Genomic DNA, 15,473 nt, shown 5'->3' on the forward strand with positions numbered 1-15,473 from the left:
AGCAGTGTGGCCAACAGATGGAGGGAGGGGATTCTCCCCTTCTACACTACTTTTGTGAAACCTCACCTTGATAACCACATGCAGCTCTAAGGTTCCCAAAAGAAGAAAAACGTGGCCCTGTTGGAACGTGTCCAGAGGAGGGCCACTACTATGATCAGAGGACTGGAACATCTCATTTAGAACAGGCTGAGAGAGTTGGGGCTGTTCAGCCTAGAGAAGAGAAGGCTCCAAGGAGACCTCACAGCACTTTCCAGTACCTGAAGGGGGCTACAAGAAAACTGGAAAGGGACTTTTCACAAAGGCATGTCATGATAGGACAAGGGGGAATGAATTTAAACTGGAGGAAGGCAGGCTTAGATAAGATATTAGGAAGAAATTCTTTACTGTGAGGGTGGTGAGGCACTGGAATCGGTTATCCAGAGAAGCTGTGGACTTCCCAAACCTGGAGGTGACCAGGCTGGATGGGGCTCTGAGTAACCTGGTCTAGTGCAAAGTTCCCTGGCCATGGCAGGAGGGTTGGAACTAGATGATTTTTAAGGTCCCTTCCAAACTGAACCATTCTAGGATTCTACAATTCTCAATAAAGAACAGAAGTTTAAAATAGCTATGGGACACAATGCCAGCAACAAAAGTTCTCACTATTTAAGGAAATGGCCCTTTTGCTACACATAAAAACCTCCAAGCCTACAAGTCTTGTATTTCAGTAGCTCAGTTCCTAGTTAAGCTGATCCTAACACTGTATATTGGTACTATATTAATTTTTTTGACACCACAGTAAGAGAAACCCAAACAAAATATAGAATTTAAAATTTCTGGAGTCATGAAAAACTGTAGTTTCTAAGAATATTTCCAGTGACTAATTTACACCACCTACCATCATAAATATGAAGAACTGATTTGTCCAAATGTGTATTGTGGATTATTGGGGTTTTTTTCCCCCACTGTTAATTAGTCCTCATAGCCATGTGAGCCCCAACCCTATAATGGTCACAAACCAGAAAAAGCTAAGAGAAGCAACTATCAGTACACACATGCATGTTTCATATGTCTGTGTGTGTATATATTATATACACACACACCCATATACGCATGATACAAATAAATACATACACAAATAGACTACTGGTCATTTTTAAATGGTTTTCCATCTGACTCAATTCAGAAGACATAAGGTCACTCACATTCCTGTATGGCTAAAGGTCCTCCTCCTTCCTTGCACAATAATTTGCTGCTGCTCCTGGTGAGCATGGAGCCTAGACATTCACCAGGTGCTGAAAAATCAGTTTCCTTATGAAGAGCCTAATGAAACACTTGAGAACATGTCTATAGGCTCCTGTTTCAGGCTTATCAAAGATTTTTCTAGAAAATTATACTTGGGCATTTAGGATAACTTAGGCATTAAGAAATTAGCTTTATTTTGGTTGTGTATTGTAAATGCTCTTCCTCTGTCTTCAAGAGCTCAACTCAAATAGGAGTAACTACTAAGGTATGAAAACACTGAAATAAATATTTTAAAGTGTTCAATCAGAGTTGAGTCATGCTGTGGTCCTACCCTTGACATGCACATGCTCTTGGACTTGACACGTATTAAATGTTGAAATATTTTCTGCAACCTGTGATCTCATATATCCTTTTTCACTTTTTGAAGTTATTTAATTTTAATAGACATCACAGGAACAAATTAATAGAGCTAGGAGTCAAATGTTCTTAGAAAGTAAATAAAAGCAATGGCTGTAAACATCTCTAGTAGATGGCTATCTTAAGAATTAGATCATAAAGCATGATTCTTTTGATGTAGAATGACTTTTATGAGTGCATGTCATACTTCAGGAAGCCACAGACTACTGGTCAGAGCAGCTATTTCCCTCTTTAACCTTTTGAAAGTCTATTTCCGCTTAGAAATTGTGGCGACTTCTATATCGAAGTTAATTATATAACCAGTATAAGTCATTTTATAAATGCAGAAAGAGAGACATGCTTAAGGAAGCACAGACTTTGCATCTGTAAAAAGGTAAGCTTTTGTAACTAATCTGAAAAAAGCACCATTTTTTGTTTTACAGATCAGCAGAATTGTATAATCCTTTTAAGCTGTCCTAAAGTTAAGAACATCCATAGAATCACATCAACCCCTCAGTATAAAAATACTCATCTCATGTTAGATGACTGTTTGCATCCCTGTAAGTTCATAACAAGAGTGGTTTGGTTCTTCCATAAGAGATGACAATGGCTTCTATGGACCACTATTTTCTCTTCCTATAAAAGTAATACCCTAAGCTACTAAATACTGCAGTTCAGAAGAACATGTTGCAGCTCTTCTAAAAAGGGAGATGAAACAACCTGAATTCATTGGAAGCACTCAGTAATCTCAGAGGGAGAAAACAGCTCAAAGATCAAAGAGGTTTACAAATTATCTTCATCAACTAAACATTCACCCACCCCCCCCCCCCCCCCCCATTTTCAAAGCAGTGTTAACTTAGGTTTTACAACTGTGTGCTAAAAAAGAACAGCCAAGAAAATACTGCAGCAAAAAGCTCAAGAAAAAAAAATTATCAAGCATCTTTATTTTTGTTTGTTTTTAAAAAGCCATTTGCTGTTACAATATTCTAACCCTTTTCCATTCTAGATTATGAAGAAAATACTGCAGCAAAAAGCTCAGGAGAAAAAAATTATCAAGTACATTTATTTTTGTTTGTTTGTTTCTAAAAAGCCATTTACTGTTACAATATTCTAGCCCTTTTTCATTCTACATTCAGTGCATTAAAAAGACTGGTATTTCTATGGAAAATAATCAGGGAAGCTGTATATGGCAAATATTCAAAGTTTATTTCAAGTTATTAATTTCTTTTCTTTTCTCAAAGCAACTTAAGGGGAGGAAGGCCAGAGGCACCCTGTAGTGTAGGACAGTCCCTAACCTGGAGAAAGCACTCATGGACTCCACAGCTGTCTCTCAGCTTGGGTTCCTGCAAATTCACCCCCACAAACACAGAAAGGCCACTCCTATGTTCAGCTGCATCACACTGACTTTGGTAGCACAAAGGCAACCACAGCACACAGGTCTCAGTAGCACAAAATAACAGCTGCCAGCAATTTAATCCAAACACAAATTTTAAAAGAAAGTATTAAATATGACCATAAGGGAGATCTCAGGTTTAGTTACTATTCATGTTCTAGCATATACCCTGAATTAGGTAGATTTCCTAGCCATTTGCAGATTGCTAGAATTTAAAAATAGAAAACTAATGCCTTTAGGGCAGCTCAAAAATCATAATATCAATCCATGTCATGGGTCCAGTTCCTTTTGAGCATATGAATGCCTTACTAAAAAAGGAGCACACAGAAATATATATTCTTTCCAATAAGGCAGCCATTCATTATCATGCAATGGGAGTTCACAACACAGGAATTAAATGTCCAAATGAGAGATTTTAATTAGTTAGTTTTTTGAACACAAAAGGCATATCAACCTTCAGCATGTCAATGTTGAGAGAAAGACTGTGAAAGAGACCATTTCACAAAGCCTTCTGTAATATGGTAAAATGGCCAAATACTACATCTGAAATAGTATGTCAATATAGGCTCCGCTGAAAAAAAGTTACTGCAGCTGGTGCCCAGTGTCATGTGATTTTCATGGACTCCATGATTATAAAGCAAGAATTGTGCTGCACAAACACTGCTAAAATGCTGGCGTAGGAGTATTATTCACATGCTTTTGTGACTCGGCTTCGGCGCTGGTAGATGGAAATCGTTCTACTTGTCCAGAGATGCTGCCCGCCCACAGCAGCCCGGCCGCTCCCGGCGGACTGTGCCCGCCTCCCCCTCTGTTCCCCTCGGTCCCTCCCCACGCGTGCGCGCACACTCGCACCCTCCCGGGCTGCTCAGTTGGAAATCACTACGGTAAGTACAAAGGGCTACAAAAAATTAGAAAATAGGGGGTGGTCTCTTCAGCTGAGCCATAAGCAATGCAAAATACAATCATATAAACCCACAAATAAATACTATCTTTCTACAAGATTTTATGGTCACGGCTGGAGTGTATGTTTGCTACAGTTCATAATTTCTTCTCCCCTTGAGAGATTAATACCACTTGCAGAACCGAGGAAAGCCTGTAGAGGTTCTTTTTTCCTGTGCATGGGTTCACTGTTACGAAACCCAGAGCTGTCAAGACCTGGCGATAGCAGCGTGTGCACAACCTCAGCTCGCCTTCAGCAGCCGCAGGATCAGCAATTACTGAAATCACTGCTTACACCACAACGGGCCAGGACGAGGGCACCCTCAGCATGCCAGACATTTAAAGGATTTTAACTACACTGTGCATACAGTCACACCTTTGAAAATGGTTTGAAAACATTGTACATTAATTAAAACATTAATTAACAGAAAATCGGAGCCGATGAAACACTAAAACAAATTTTAGTGTCTTCTATTCACGTACTGTATTCTCTAAAGGCGCAAGAAAAGGAAAGTCCAATTTACAACGCTACTATGTTTCAGCAGCATGCTGTCTTTGCCAAGGATAATACTAGAAATCTGTTTTGGGAAACCTCAAGCCCCCAGCCTACCCCCCAAAAAACCTGTAACTATCATTTCATGCACACAAGTAAGAATCAACTGCCTCCAAACAAACTATAATATGCTCAACACTCGACAATTTCTTTAAGCTCACGCTAAAATTGCCACTTGGCTTCGGACGTGGTAGATGGAAATCATCACAACAATTTCTTTAAGCTCCCCAAGAATTTCAGTCCCAACATTAATTCTATCATGCTTATTGAAGTACGTGGGGAGAAGGAGGGAAACAAAGGAAAAAGGCACAGCAGAAACTCTGAAATCATCACAGCAAAACTTGCAGTTTGAGTCAGGAAAAGATCAGATCAGAGAAATTTGTCAAAAAAAAATCTTTTAGAGAGAAAAATTACGACATACTTACCTTACAGTGCAGTTCCTTTCATCCAGTTTGTTAACATTAGAGAAAATACACTCCCCATCTTCCTTTAAATCCTCTGCTTGCCTCCTTACTTCAACTGATACTTCCTAAAAGAGGTTTATAGTACAAGTAAGAGACCAAGTCATCATGTTTCAGACTCCCAAAAAATCTATGATTATGGAACCTCTTATTTGTGGGTTTGCTCTGTTTGAATATACATGAAGTCAACAGCATAGCATGTTTTAAGCTTGTTTGGTTTTAAGCAGTACAGTATGCTCTGTGACCTCTTGCGTAGCACTCCCGACCTGGCTGTGCTCACATTGCTGCTCTGCTTTGCTGATCTACAGAAGAGCTTAACATTTATATAAACGTTTGCAACTTCCATTTCGCAAAAACAAACAAAAAAAAGAGGCACAGAAGTTGCAGAAGAGTTGCTCACATTTTAGGAGATGCAAGTATGCACCAGGTTGTGAATCCCCATGCGTGTACTTTAGTTTCTCAGTAAAACACCAACAGTGCTGTTGCAGAACGTTATTATCTCACTATCTTCAAACAACCCCACCCAAAGCATAGCTTTGCATTACAAACACCAAACCTACAGGAAATTTAATTGCACATTAGCACTGGAATAATCTGAATCATATATGCAAAACAACATCTTTATTTACTCTAGTCTGTTGTAAGCATCTTCAATGCACTTACCACCATATTTTCCAGGTGCCTAAACAGGTGTCTGCTTTTTGCCCCAGGAGGCTTATACTGAACTTAAAGGCACTGACTAATAAACCAGAAATGCATACAGGGAATAGATTATGTGATTTTTTTTCTGCTGGATAGGCAATTTTTAAATAATTTAGTGAATTTAATTTTCAAAATAACTTCCAGGTGAGTATTTTCAGTGCTTGGAATCTCTACCTAAATTATCCACATAGTTAAGTCCAAGCATACAGTTCAAAAATAACTTTTGCCAAATGAGAAGACACAACTTATGGACAGACGGTCCACAACTTTTAGAGATCAACCTTTTTGTTTCTTTTTTAGCTATTCTCATTCTACTCCATGTCTACACACACAGAGGTGACCTGTGTATGTATGTATGCAATATTTTCACCAAGAGGGGAAAAAATAAAGAAAAAGTAATATACAACTGCATTACTTCAATTCTGTTCTTGCAGAAGGTGAAGTTCAACACAGGTTGAACACACTATGACTCCTTATACATACCAGGCAATCTTGTAGCAGCTTGAACAACATCTTTTAACAGAGAACTAAAGAGACTTGGTTTCTCTGTTTACTTCCAGTGCCACCTGCCAACCACTGCCCGGGCCTGCTCAGTTAAAAATTAACTTAGTATTTACTTGCAAGTTGAACGGACATTTGGCATCTCTCTAAGGAATAAATGTATACATCTTAAATTAAGCAAACTGACACAAAACATTATGCAGTTTCACTGTTGCTGTAGTTTTAACATTAACAGGCATATTTGTAATCTCTAAATTTTATTAGGCAGAAGTTTTGTCCTATGTAGCTTTTGCATGAAGCAACTTTAGAAGAAAAGAGGAAATCCATGGAAACTATTAGACCATTAAAAAATTAGACAAAAGTATGTATTATTTACACTTGGAACACTTTTCTTCACAGTCTCAGAGAATTCAAAACCTTAAAACAGGGAATACAGCCACATCAATGAAAAAATAACTCCGGGTGAAGATTGCTTTGAATTTCCTAGATTTCTACTGTAATAAAGAGGATATTAGCAAATCAATCATGTTTTTTTCCATCTGACTGCAACATACAAGAAATTACTTTGATCCAATTGCTCTTGTGCAGTACAAACTTTGATCTTCCTCATTTTACTTAAGAAAGCTACCTGTAACATTTACTGCTTTACTGGCAAAAGGCAAATACCGTATTACATAGTGTTCCTAAATTGGAAATCTTCATAAAAATACTCTTTTCCCCTCCACTCCTCTACTGTCCCCCACCACCTTGGGCAATTTAAAGGATAATGCAAAAGACACTTGTACCTGTTTGTAGAAATCAGTGGAAGGGGATGATCTAGACCTCTCATGAATGTATTGGGATTTCCCATGCTGTTCATGGCCTGTATCAAGGATATTATCAGCTGAATGGTACCTTCCTGAGCTCCTCGGCTCTATTGGCTTCCGCTGCTCCTTCCACGATGCCTCATACTCTGCAAAGGTTCCCAGGCGCTGTGGCTGTGCAGATTTCACAGTCCTCTCAGCAGCCCTATTGCTGCTGCTATGGTGGACACTATCTTTTGAAGCACGAGCAGTTTCAAGTCCAGCAGAGGCTACCCGACCTCTTCTCTCATACCACAGCTCCTCTCCCTCTTGCACTTTCCTATTTGGCCTCTCAGGCTGTCCCTCTGCTAGACCATGGGGACCTGGTTTCTGTGATGATTTTCTGGATGCAGGCTTACTTGTTTCTTCAAAAAATTTCCACCTGTCTGCAAATGAGCCCAGGGCTTCTTCTGATATATTTGCACAGCAATGAGCATGGCATTCATTCTCTGACATGCCCACCTCATTCATCTTCTCTGGTTCTGAGTAGGACTTCAGTTTTTGCTCTGTTGTGAACCTCTTCCTGGCTCCAATTCGAGGAACGTGATGAGTGCCACTCCCTGTAGGGTTTGGTTTGGCTTGTGTAGCCTCAAGGAATACAGAGACATCTTCAGAAACCAAAGCCAGTAACGAGGAGTTGTAACTATCAGTTTTCCGCTCAGGTGACCTGGGGAGATATTCAGCGGGGCTGGGCTCCAAGTCCCGACGTTTGAAGGATGTCGCGCTCAGAACCCTGGCTTGTGCTTCCTTGAGGTGATCTTTGTAGGTGCTGGTAAAGTTTGTGTCTGGGGAGGTGGTGACATCCTCTGTTGAATCTAGTTTCCAGGTCTCACTGCACTCCTCTGTTCCAGATGACCCTACTAGTGTAGCAGTACTTCTACTTTTCTGCAGCTTTGCTCTTCTCATTTGGATCTCATTTCTGAGGGTTGTTGCAAAACGATCGCTCCTTCGTGCCTGTTTAGACAGGTGAGTGTCAAATGAGGTCTGTCGTTCTGTTACTGCTTCTGGGTTCTTGTCAGACTGTTTTTTCCCTTCCTGAGCTAAAGAGTGCAACATTGGCGTCTTCTGAGGAGAAATCTTGCTACTCTCATCTTTACCCCACCTAAAATCTTTCTGAGCAGGTCTGTTTTCAGTGGTAAGGACACAGCCCTTTACATACTCCTGCTGACTGTGCCTAGTTTCACCTTCCTCAGAGCTGTTCTCAGAGCTTTTCTTTTGTCCAGACTTTTCAGTATGATTAGGTTTTTTAGATTCTTCTAGTACAGCACACCTAGCATCTCCTTCTCTGTCTACTGGGTAATGACTACTGTTCTCACACTTTGTCAGTGAAGATTCAATAGATTGTTGAGGTAGATAGTATTTTGGGTTTTGGGCCATTGTAATAACTGCAGAATTTTCATGAGGTCCAAGGGACACATCAGTTCCCACTGCAGGTTTCCAGCTGTCATCCTTGAATTGTAGTGGCTTTGAGTTTCCCTGAGCAGGCTGTTTTGCTGTCACACAATAATATCGACTTTGTCCAGTATTGTCCACCTTTTGTTCAGCAGCACTGTTCAAAGAAGAAGTGTTGAGCAGACTGGCTTGGTTTGGACTGTAGCCATGAAAATGATCTGTAGATAACTCCTGAATGCCAGTGTAGGACAGATAATGTTGCTGATCTTTAGGTGCAGCACAGATTCTTGCACTGTGATAAAAGGTGCTTTCATCACTGTACTGGTGCTGGTGGTGGTAAGTGTAAGCAGGCTGTGCAAACCTAACATCAGTGCTGGACAAGGATGGCTGCAGTTTGTTCACAGCTCCTGCATTACTACTGTACCTTTCACCAGCTGAAGAAAAAGTGTGTTCTGAACTCAGATTGGATTTATAATATGAGCTGCTGATCCTCCTGTCACATGGTCTGGAGAGCCGCCGCTGCTGCTCTGCAGTTTCCAAACTCCAGTCATTCCTGGGCTGAGATCGGTTCAAGGCTGTAAAGTGCTGCGTGCTGGCACCCTCTGAGAACACAGGGCCATGGGCTTTCTCATGGCCCTTGGTAGCAGCAAAGCTGTCACTACGAAGAGGTGGAGGTGGGGGGGGAGGAGATGAAGACTTCTTCTTATCAGGAACATACCAGACAGGTCCGAAACTGGATCTTCCAGAGCTAGTGAGCTTTCCATCTGGGTGTTCCTCTGTTCTTGGACTTTTGTTGTTCTCATACTGGATGGGAGCTGGCAAATACCCAGGTTTGTCCTCTGTTCCACTGCTGTCATTCAAAAACTGGCCAGACTTGCTTCCATGCTTAGCAGTCTCCCAGTGGCCCACTTTGTAAAGCATGTTCTCTGTCGAAGAAGTGTCTGCATTGGACAGAGTATGGTCAGGGGTGCTAGAACTCGTGGAGAAAGACCCATAGGCTGAATCCCGCTTACTTTGGCTCCCTAGATGATCAATGCTACTATTAGACCTTGCAGAAGAAAGTCTTCCGTACTGGGCTACTGGTGGAGTGTGGTCCCAGCTGTCCATACTTCCCAAAGAGCTGAATTGATCAGAAGTGCGATACAGACTTGACTGATCCCATGAATTTGACAGGTCATGAGAAGACCAACTATTGAAGCAAACAAAGAGAAAGTGTCAGAATAAATACACCACTCAAAAAATGCCACAACATAATTGTAACCACCCATTTTAATAATAGTGGTTAAGATCCACCTGCACAGCAGTTGAAGACAATCTAACAAAATTGAAAGTTTGAACACAAAGTCAGGGCTCCAACTTTATACTCTGCCACTGATTCAAAGCTTGAAACCTTAGTAACTAACTCAGCTTCCCTATGCAAGTTTGCCAGTAAGTAATATGCATTTATCTCCTTGAAGGCTTCCTCTTCCCTCTGCAAATTGTTGATTTTGCTGACTTTGCTTTTAGAAAAATTTAGTTTGAGCTCCATTAGCTCCCTCTTTCCCAGGACAAACACCAACTTATTTTTCAGCTTATTTTCCAGGCACCCCGATTCTTCCAGCTATTAAACTCATGTACTTCCTCTCTTCATCTCTGAAATGAGACTCTAAACTTCTTCAGCCCATGATGTTATTCCCTTGTCATTAAGTTACTCCCATAAAGTTATAGCCACATCTGCCTATTCATTTGATGTTTTAACTTTTACGCAGAGATGCACTAAATACAGTTGTCTCAAATACCACCTGCACATGCACCTTATCAGTCTGGTTTCAAACGACTCTCAGGTTGACACTCTTACAACAACATTCAATTCCACCCAGTTCCACAACATTGGCAGGAAAAGTTCAAGAGGAGATGCCAAACAAACACAAGCTCTGCATGGCCAAACAAACTTCTGACCTGCCTTCCAGAATCCTTACTGCCACCAGTTTTTCCCTACCCCTCTTTCCTCTATAAAAAGATCTTTGACACTGGTACTTTCTTCAGGTCTTTTGCCAAGAACACTCTCCCAAAATCTTGCTGCTTCTGTTGCTTTCCTACCCCATGAGTTTTGTTTCATTTTCTTTCTTTTCTTTCTCACAGCATCCACCTCCTGTCAGTCCAAAACACTGATGCTGAGATGACAGCCTTTCCAGTTACTCTCATCACATCTCCCTGTTTGAACTTCACTGGCAGCTCCTCCTGTTTTTATATGCCAAATTCAAATTCTTGCCCTTGCATGCAAAGCCCCTTGGTAGAAATCCCAGAATTATTCCACTTCCCTGTAGCTATAATTATAAGAAGCATCTATCAAATCCTGTGCTGTAAAGAGACCCGTGAAAGCTAGCAATGAAATTAGATTAGTCCACATAAAAAATACAAAGACTGATATAGATCTTTTCTTCTGTCAAAAATATTGCAAAGGTCAATTCAGCAGTTCTTTGGAATTCAGTACTAACAGAATTGCTTTTTCCCCCCTCTACTACTACAGCCTTTTAAACTTCTTTTCTTATACAACATGGTCAAAAGCAATTTATATGAAATAAGAGAAGATATGCTTTATGCTTACTTTTTAAAAGCATTTTATTAACAAGATGCACTAGCAATGGCCTCAGCTTGTGAGGTTTTATGTTCTTTCATTCATTTATTTTCAGTATTTAAAACATCTTGCTGAATCCTTAAAAAGGTCTTAATTGTCATCTTAGGCTGGTATTGTGTTTCATGTAAAAAGTATCTCGATCATTACTAGGATTTCTTCTGTCAAAGAATAATATAACCTAGATACTACTAAGAATTGTTGATATTCCCACCCCCTTCAGCTCTAAGGAGATCATAGAACCATTAAGGTTGGAAAAGACCTTTAAGATAATAAAATCCAACCAGATACTTGGCATTAATTAAAAAAAAAGATGCCACTTGTGCAGGAAAGCCTCAATTTACAGGTCTCATGTAAATCTGCTGGTATCAAATGTGGAACAGAGATCATCAGCATAAGAGGTCAAAGCTCTGCTAGAAAATGCCAAAGGGAAACCCAACAGAAGGAGTAAACACTTTAAAGGAAGGACAGGAAAGCTTCTAATGGCATGTTACTGCAAAGCATGGCCTCCTGTGGTCCTACACTGCAGGGCAATCCTCTTGTGAACCCTGACATGGAAGAGAGTCCAAAAGCCAGTTCTCTGCCTGAGCCTGGCAGGCATTCCAGGATACCCTTCTCTCAATGGCTTTTTCAGAGCAGATTCATAAAAGCGCCTACACTGCTGGTCAAAGTTTGGCAGGTGAAGTCTAGGAACAATCTACAAACACCATCCCTTGGCCACATTGGCCAGTAAGCACCCCTCCCAACCCTGGGGCATGAGCTTTTGCTCCTGGGCCCTGACAGAAATGATGTAATCTCAACAACTGCATGGGATTACAAATCAGATGCACCTGACCCTAACTGCCCCAAAACCTCAGTTTAGGTAACCTTCTCAAAGTACACTTGTCCCACAGCCACATCTGTAAGACCAGAATGAAGTAGAACAGGTTGTTGGGTTCATCTGCACAACCAGGGGCACAGAAAAAAACCCAAAGGCTCATCTGTTACAGTATATCCTACTGCAAGAAAATGCACGGTTTAAACTTTCAGCAACTTAAGACAGTTCACTTACACACCTCCCAGAAAAGTGCACCCAGCCTTAGTTTAGGATGAGCTAGGAAAAAGTCTGCACCACGTTGTTAAGGTGAGACTTCTGTCTTTTTCACAGAAGACTCACAGAGAGAAATGAAGGCATCAAAAGCTTTACAAATTCTAGCTCTCTAGCCTTGATGAGAAGCATCTAGACCTAACCTAGTGCTCCCAAGATACCTTACAGTTTTTGCATTAAAGTCACATGATAAAAAACCCATACGTATAGTGCTGGATGTGGAGGGCTGGCTTCCAGGACCACCCTCTCTCAGGTACAGCCTCTTCTGGTCTGTGTTCCTCTAGCTTCATCCACCTTCTCAAAGGTTCGAATTCATCAGGCTGGCAAAAAGAAAGCCCCACCAAAACCAACCAACCTAAAGCAAATGAAACTGCCCATACCTTAACCTAGCAGTTGGTAGTATGGACAGTCTTCACGAGGTTTTGGCCAGCTGTGCCCCATTCCACCAACACAAAAAAGTGCCATCTTCCCCCTCCCCCCATGAACTCTCCATTTTTACAAATGATTTAGTCGATTTTCACACTCACAGAGAGAATGCAGGCAGGCACATTCAGAAGAGATTTTAGGCTTTGAATACCAATCTCAGATGCTTAGCCCAGGGAAGGACACGGAATTCCAGAAATAGCCCAGGGATGGGATGCTTGGGCTAGAAATATCCCCTCCTCGGGCTATTTCCATTATCTCCTTGCATACTGCTGCTTTCAGGTACTGATTGCTGTGCTTTCCTGTCAGCTGAGCTTTTTGTGAAATGTACTTGTCAAGTGGGGAATCTCTGAGGCTGCTCACCTCTTTCTGCAGATCAGCAAGCCCAAAGAACCCCACTCTGCAGCTGAGATCCCCAAAATACTGAAATCCTTGGGCTGCCACTACGGGAATGCTGAATGTCTTGGACAACACACTAGGGCTGACAAATCTCCCAAATACATCATCTTTCAAGTGGGCAGCACAGGCAGCCAAGGGGTTCAGGACTGCAGTGACCTGGGAACTGTAGCAGTACAATGTGCTAAGATCACTAAATCTTTCAGTGGCATCTGAGAAAGAATCTGTAGTTTTTATTAGTATTAGTGTCTTTCAGCAGTTGTGGCTATTTCTGATCCGTGGGGGGAGGGGATTGCTCTATTCCCATTCCCCTCTTCCTTTACACCCACAATTTCCTGACCAAACCTCATTTCAAACTGGCATTGAACCTTTTTTTTTTTCTTTTCTAAGTACTGGGACACACCCAGGTCATATCAAAACACACCTTGGGACACATCTTGTAGTATTTTACTTTCACAAGGTACAAGGACAACCACCAGGAAGAGCAGGAAGCATATAATGATTTACAGCTTAGTGTAGAATACTCATTAATAGTAGAAATACTCTTTAGCTATAGCATTGCAATGAGGAACTCTTTGGAAGTTTTTAGAAACTTCCAAATTTTGTTTCTATATACAAGGACTTTTACTGTCTTAAAATCTATAAATCTAAATCAACTCATCTGCATGATATTTAAATACAAACTTTAAATCAGAATAGACCAGCAGAAATTGTAACCAAGAGTTTCTAAAACTTCTACTAATAAAGTATTACAAAAAACATTTTAAAAAAACCCTTTCTGCCTAATGTCAACTTTATTCAAAGACAGATAGCAATTTAGTTTAAAAACAGTAAAGAGTTCCCAAATAAAACAATGTAAAAACAACTGCAAAAATTAGATGAAAAATAAAATAAAATACTGAAGTATTAATGTGCTTTTGTTTTGACTACCAAAAAACATTAACCTCAAGTAGTAATGATGGAGAATGTACAGCACTAAGTATAGAAAACAAAAGTCTACTTCCCAAACCAGAATTGCACACCAGACTCATGTTCTTTAATGCTCAGTGTAACTATGGCCCAATGGAACTGAGAAGGAAAAAGTAACAAAAGACAAAAAAAGTAACACCCCTTTCCTCCCCCATCCCCCAGAAAAAACCCCAGGAGCCAAGAAAACCTTTTATGAAAATAATAAAGAATGTCACCTAGGAGCAGGAACAAACAAGAACCTGTAACCAGACACAAACAGGCATTACCTAAAGGTTTAGAGTTTCACAGCTAAAACTGCCTGGATGTCAGCCTTTCTCCATTAGTGTTGAATAAGACCTAACAAATATTAAGGTGCTTTAAACAGCGACTGAAAAATCATTGGTCTTATTACCTCTCTAGACAAGCAAGATCCCAGATGTAGAGAAGGATTACAGAAAGACAGTTTAACTAAACCAGTAATAGTTTAGTTGTCTTAAAAGACAACAGTAAAGCATTCTGCACCCTCTCTTTAGAAAAAGCCTTTTTAATTGTCTGAAACAGTATTTTTCAATTTTTTTTCCTCCCCTTCCTATTTCACTTTACAAATGTTAATTTTGATGATTAGTTTGCCTTAGGATTTTACCAGTGGACATTGAAAGGAAATGCGGAGCAAGAAGCATAACCTTGTGATTGCCTTTAAAGCTAGTTTCTTACCTTTCAATCACATGCACATATCACAAACTGTTTCAGAAATCCACTCATCCATATGTCAAACTTCCCAAACTCCCCCTTCATGCACTGAAAGGACAGGCAACTCTAAAGAGGTATAATACCACGATTCTGCATGGGTTTTTAAAAAAACCCCCCTCAACAACATGACCTCTGTTATTATTGCCTTGCTGTTAGAGCTGAACGTGTGTAACTTAAGCAGAGACTCACCTTGCATGATAGCGCGAGTGCCAGGAGGCGCAGGCATTAGACGAGGGCAGGTGTGACGTGGCTGCCTCGGATTGACTTTCGGTAAATTTGGTTGCGTGCCAGGAGTGCGGCCTGCAGGCTAGGTCATTCCTTCTGAAAACAAGAGGCAGAGGGTGCTAGTTTAATGCAAACAGTTCAATAAGGTGAGACACAGCAAAAAATCTACCAGGGCAGCAGTAAAACATTTCACAGATAGGACAGAGGCACAATGACTTTAAATGACAGCAACACTTTCTATATGCATGCCAGTTTTGAAAAGATATCACCATTTCTTTAAAATGCTTGAGATGCAGTGGAATGCCAATATTTTTGGAATATTTTTTTATGGGGGGTGAGCTGGGTGTTTTTACAAGGAACAGAGACTGATACATTTTAAAGTACCTGACATGTATCCAGAACTTTAATACTTAAAAGCTAATACTGAGACTTAGGACTCTTTTACAACTTGACAACAGTAGGGCTTTGGGAAGATTTTACTGTAGGTAGGTGCATATGAGAGGAGCTAGGAAGAAAAGAGTTAATGACAGGAACGATTAAAGCCATGTACATTGTTCCACACAAGTTAGTAATAGTGATACAAGCAATCATATTGACTGACTCCAAGCAAGTTCTGCTTCAGCTCTTGAA

General features: G+C 40.6%; 1 protein-coding gene across 5 annotated transcripts in view; it reads right to left on the reverse strand.

Annotated features, from left to right (window-relative positions):
- Positions 1–15,473, reverse strand: part of SHROOM2 (shroom family member 2) — a 118,404-nt gene that overhangs the window by 31,339 nt on the left and 71,592 nt on the right. For 3 of the 5 annotated variants that reach the window (XM_042037982.1, XM_042037998.1, XM_042038018.1), the window contains 3 exons: positions 14,808–14,939; positions 6,952–9,589; positions 4,928–5,031 (listed from right to left, as the gene is read on the reverse strand). In XM_042037982.1, coding sequence (XP_041893916.1) covers positions 4,928–5,031; positions 6,952–9,589; positions 14,808–14,939 — 2,874 coding nt within the window. The remainder of the gene's footprint in view (positions 1–4,927; positions 5,032–6,951; positions 9,590–14,807; positions 14,940–15,473) is intronic. The other 2 variants (XM_042037990.1, XM_042038007.1) reach the window with 1 other exon arrangement.

Source organism: Corvus kubaryi, unplaced genomic scaffold (assembly GCF_017639235.1).
Source record: "Corvus kubaryi isolate FWS band 111438036 unplaced genomic scaffold, C.kubaryi_AGA036_p1.0 133, whole genome shotgun sequence".
Lineage (NCBI taxonomy): Eukaryota > Metazoa > Chordata > Aves > Passeriformes > Corvidae > Corvus > Corvus kubaryi.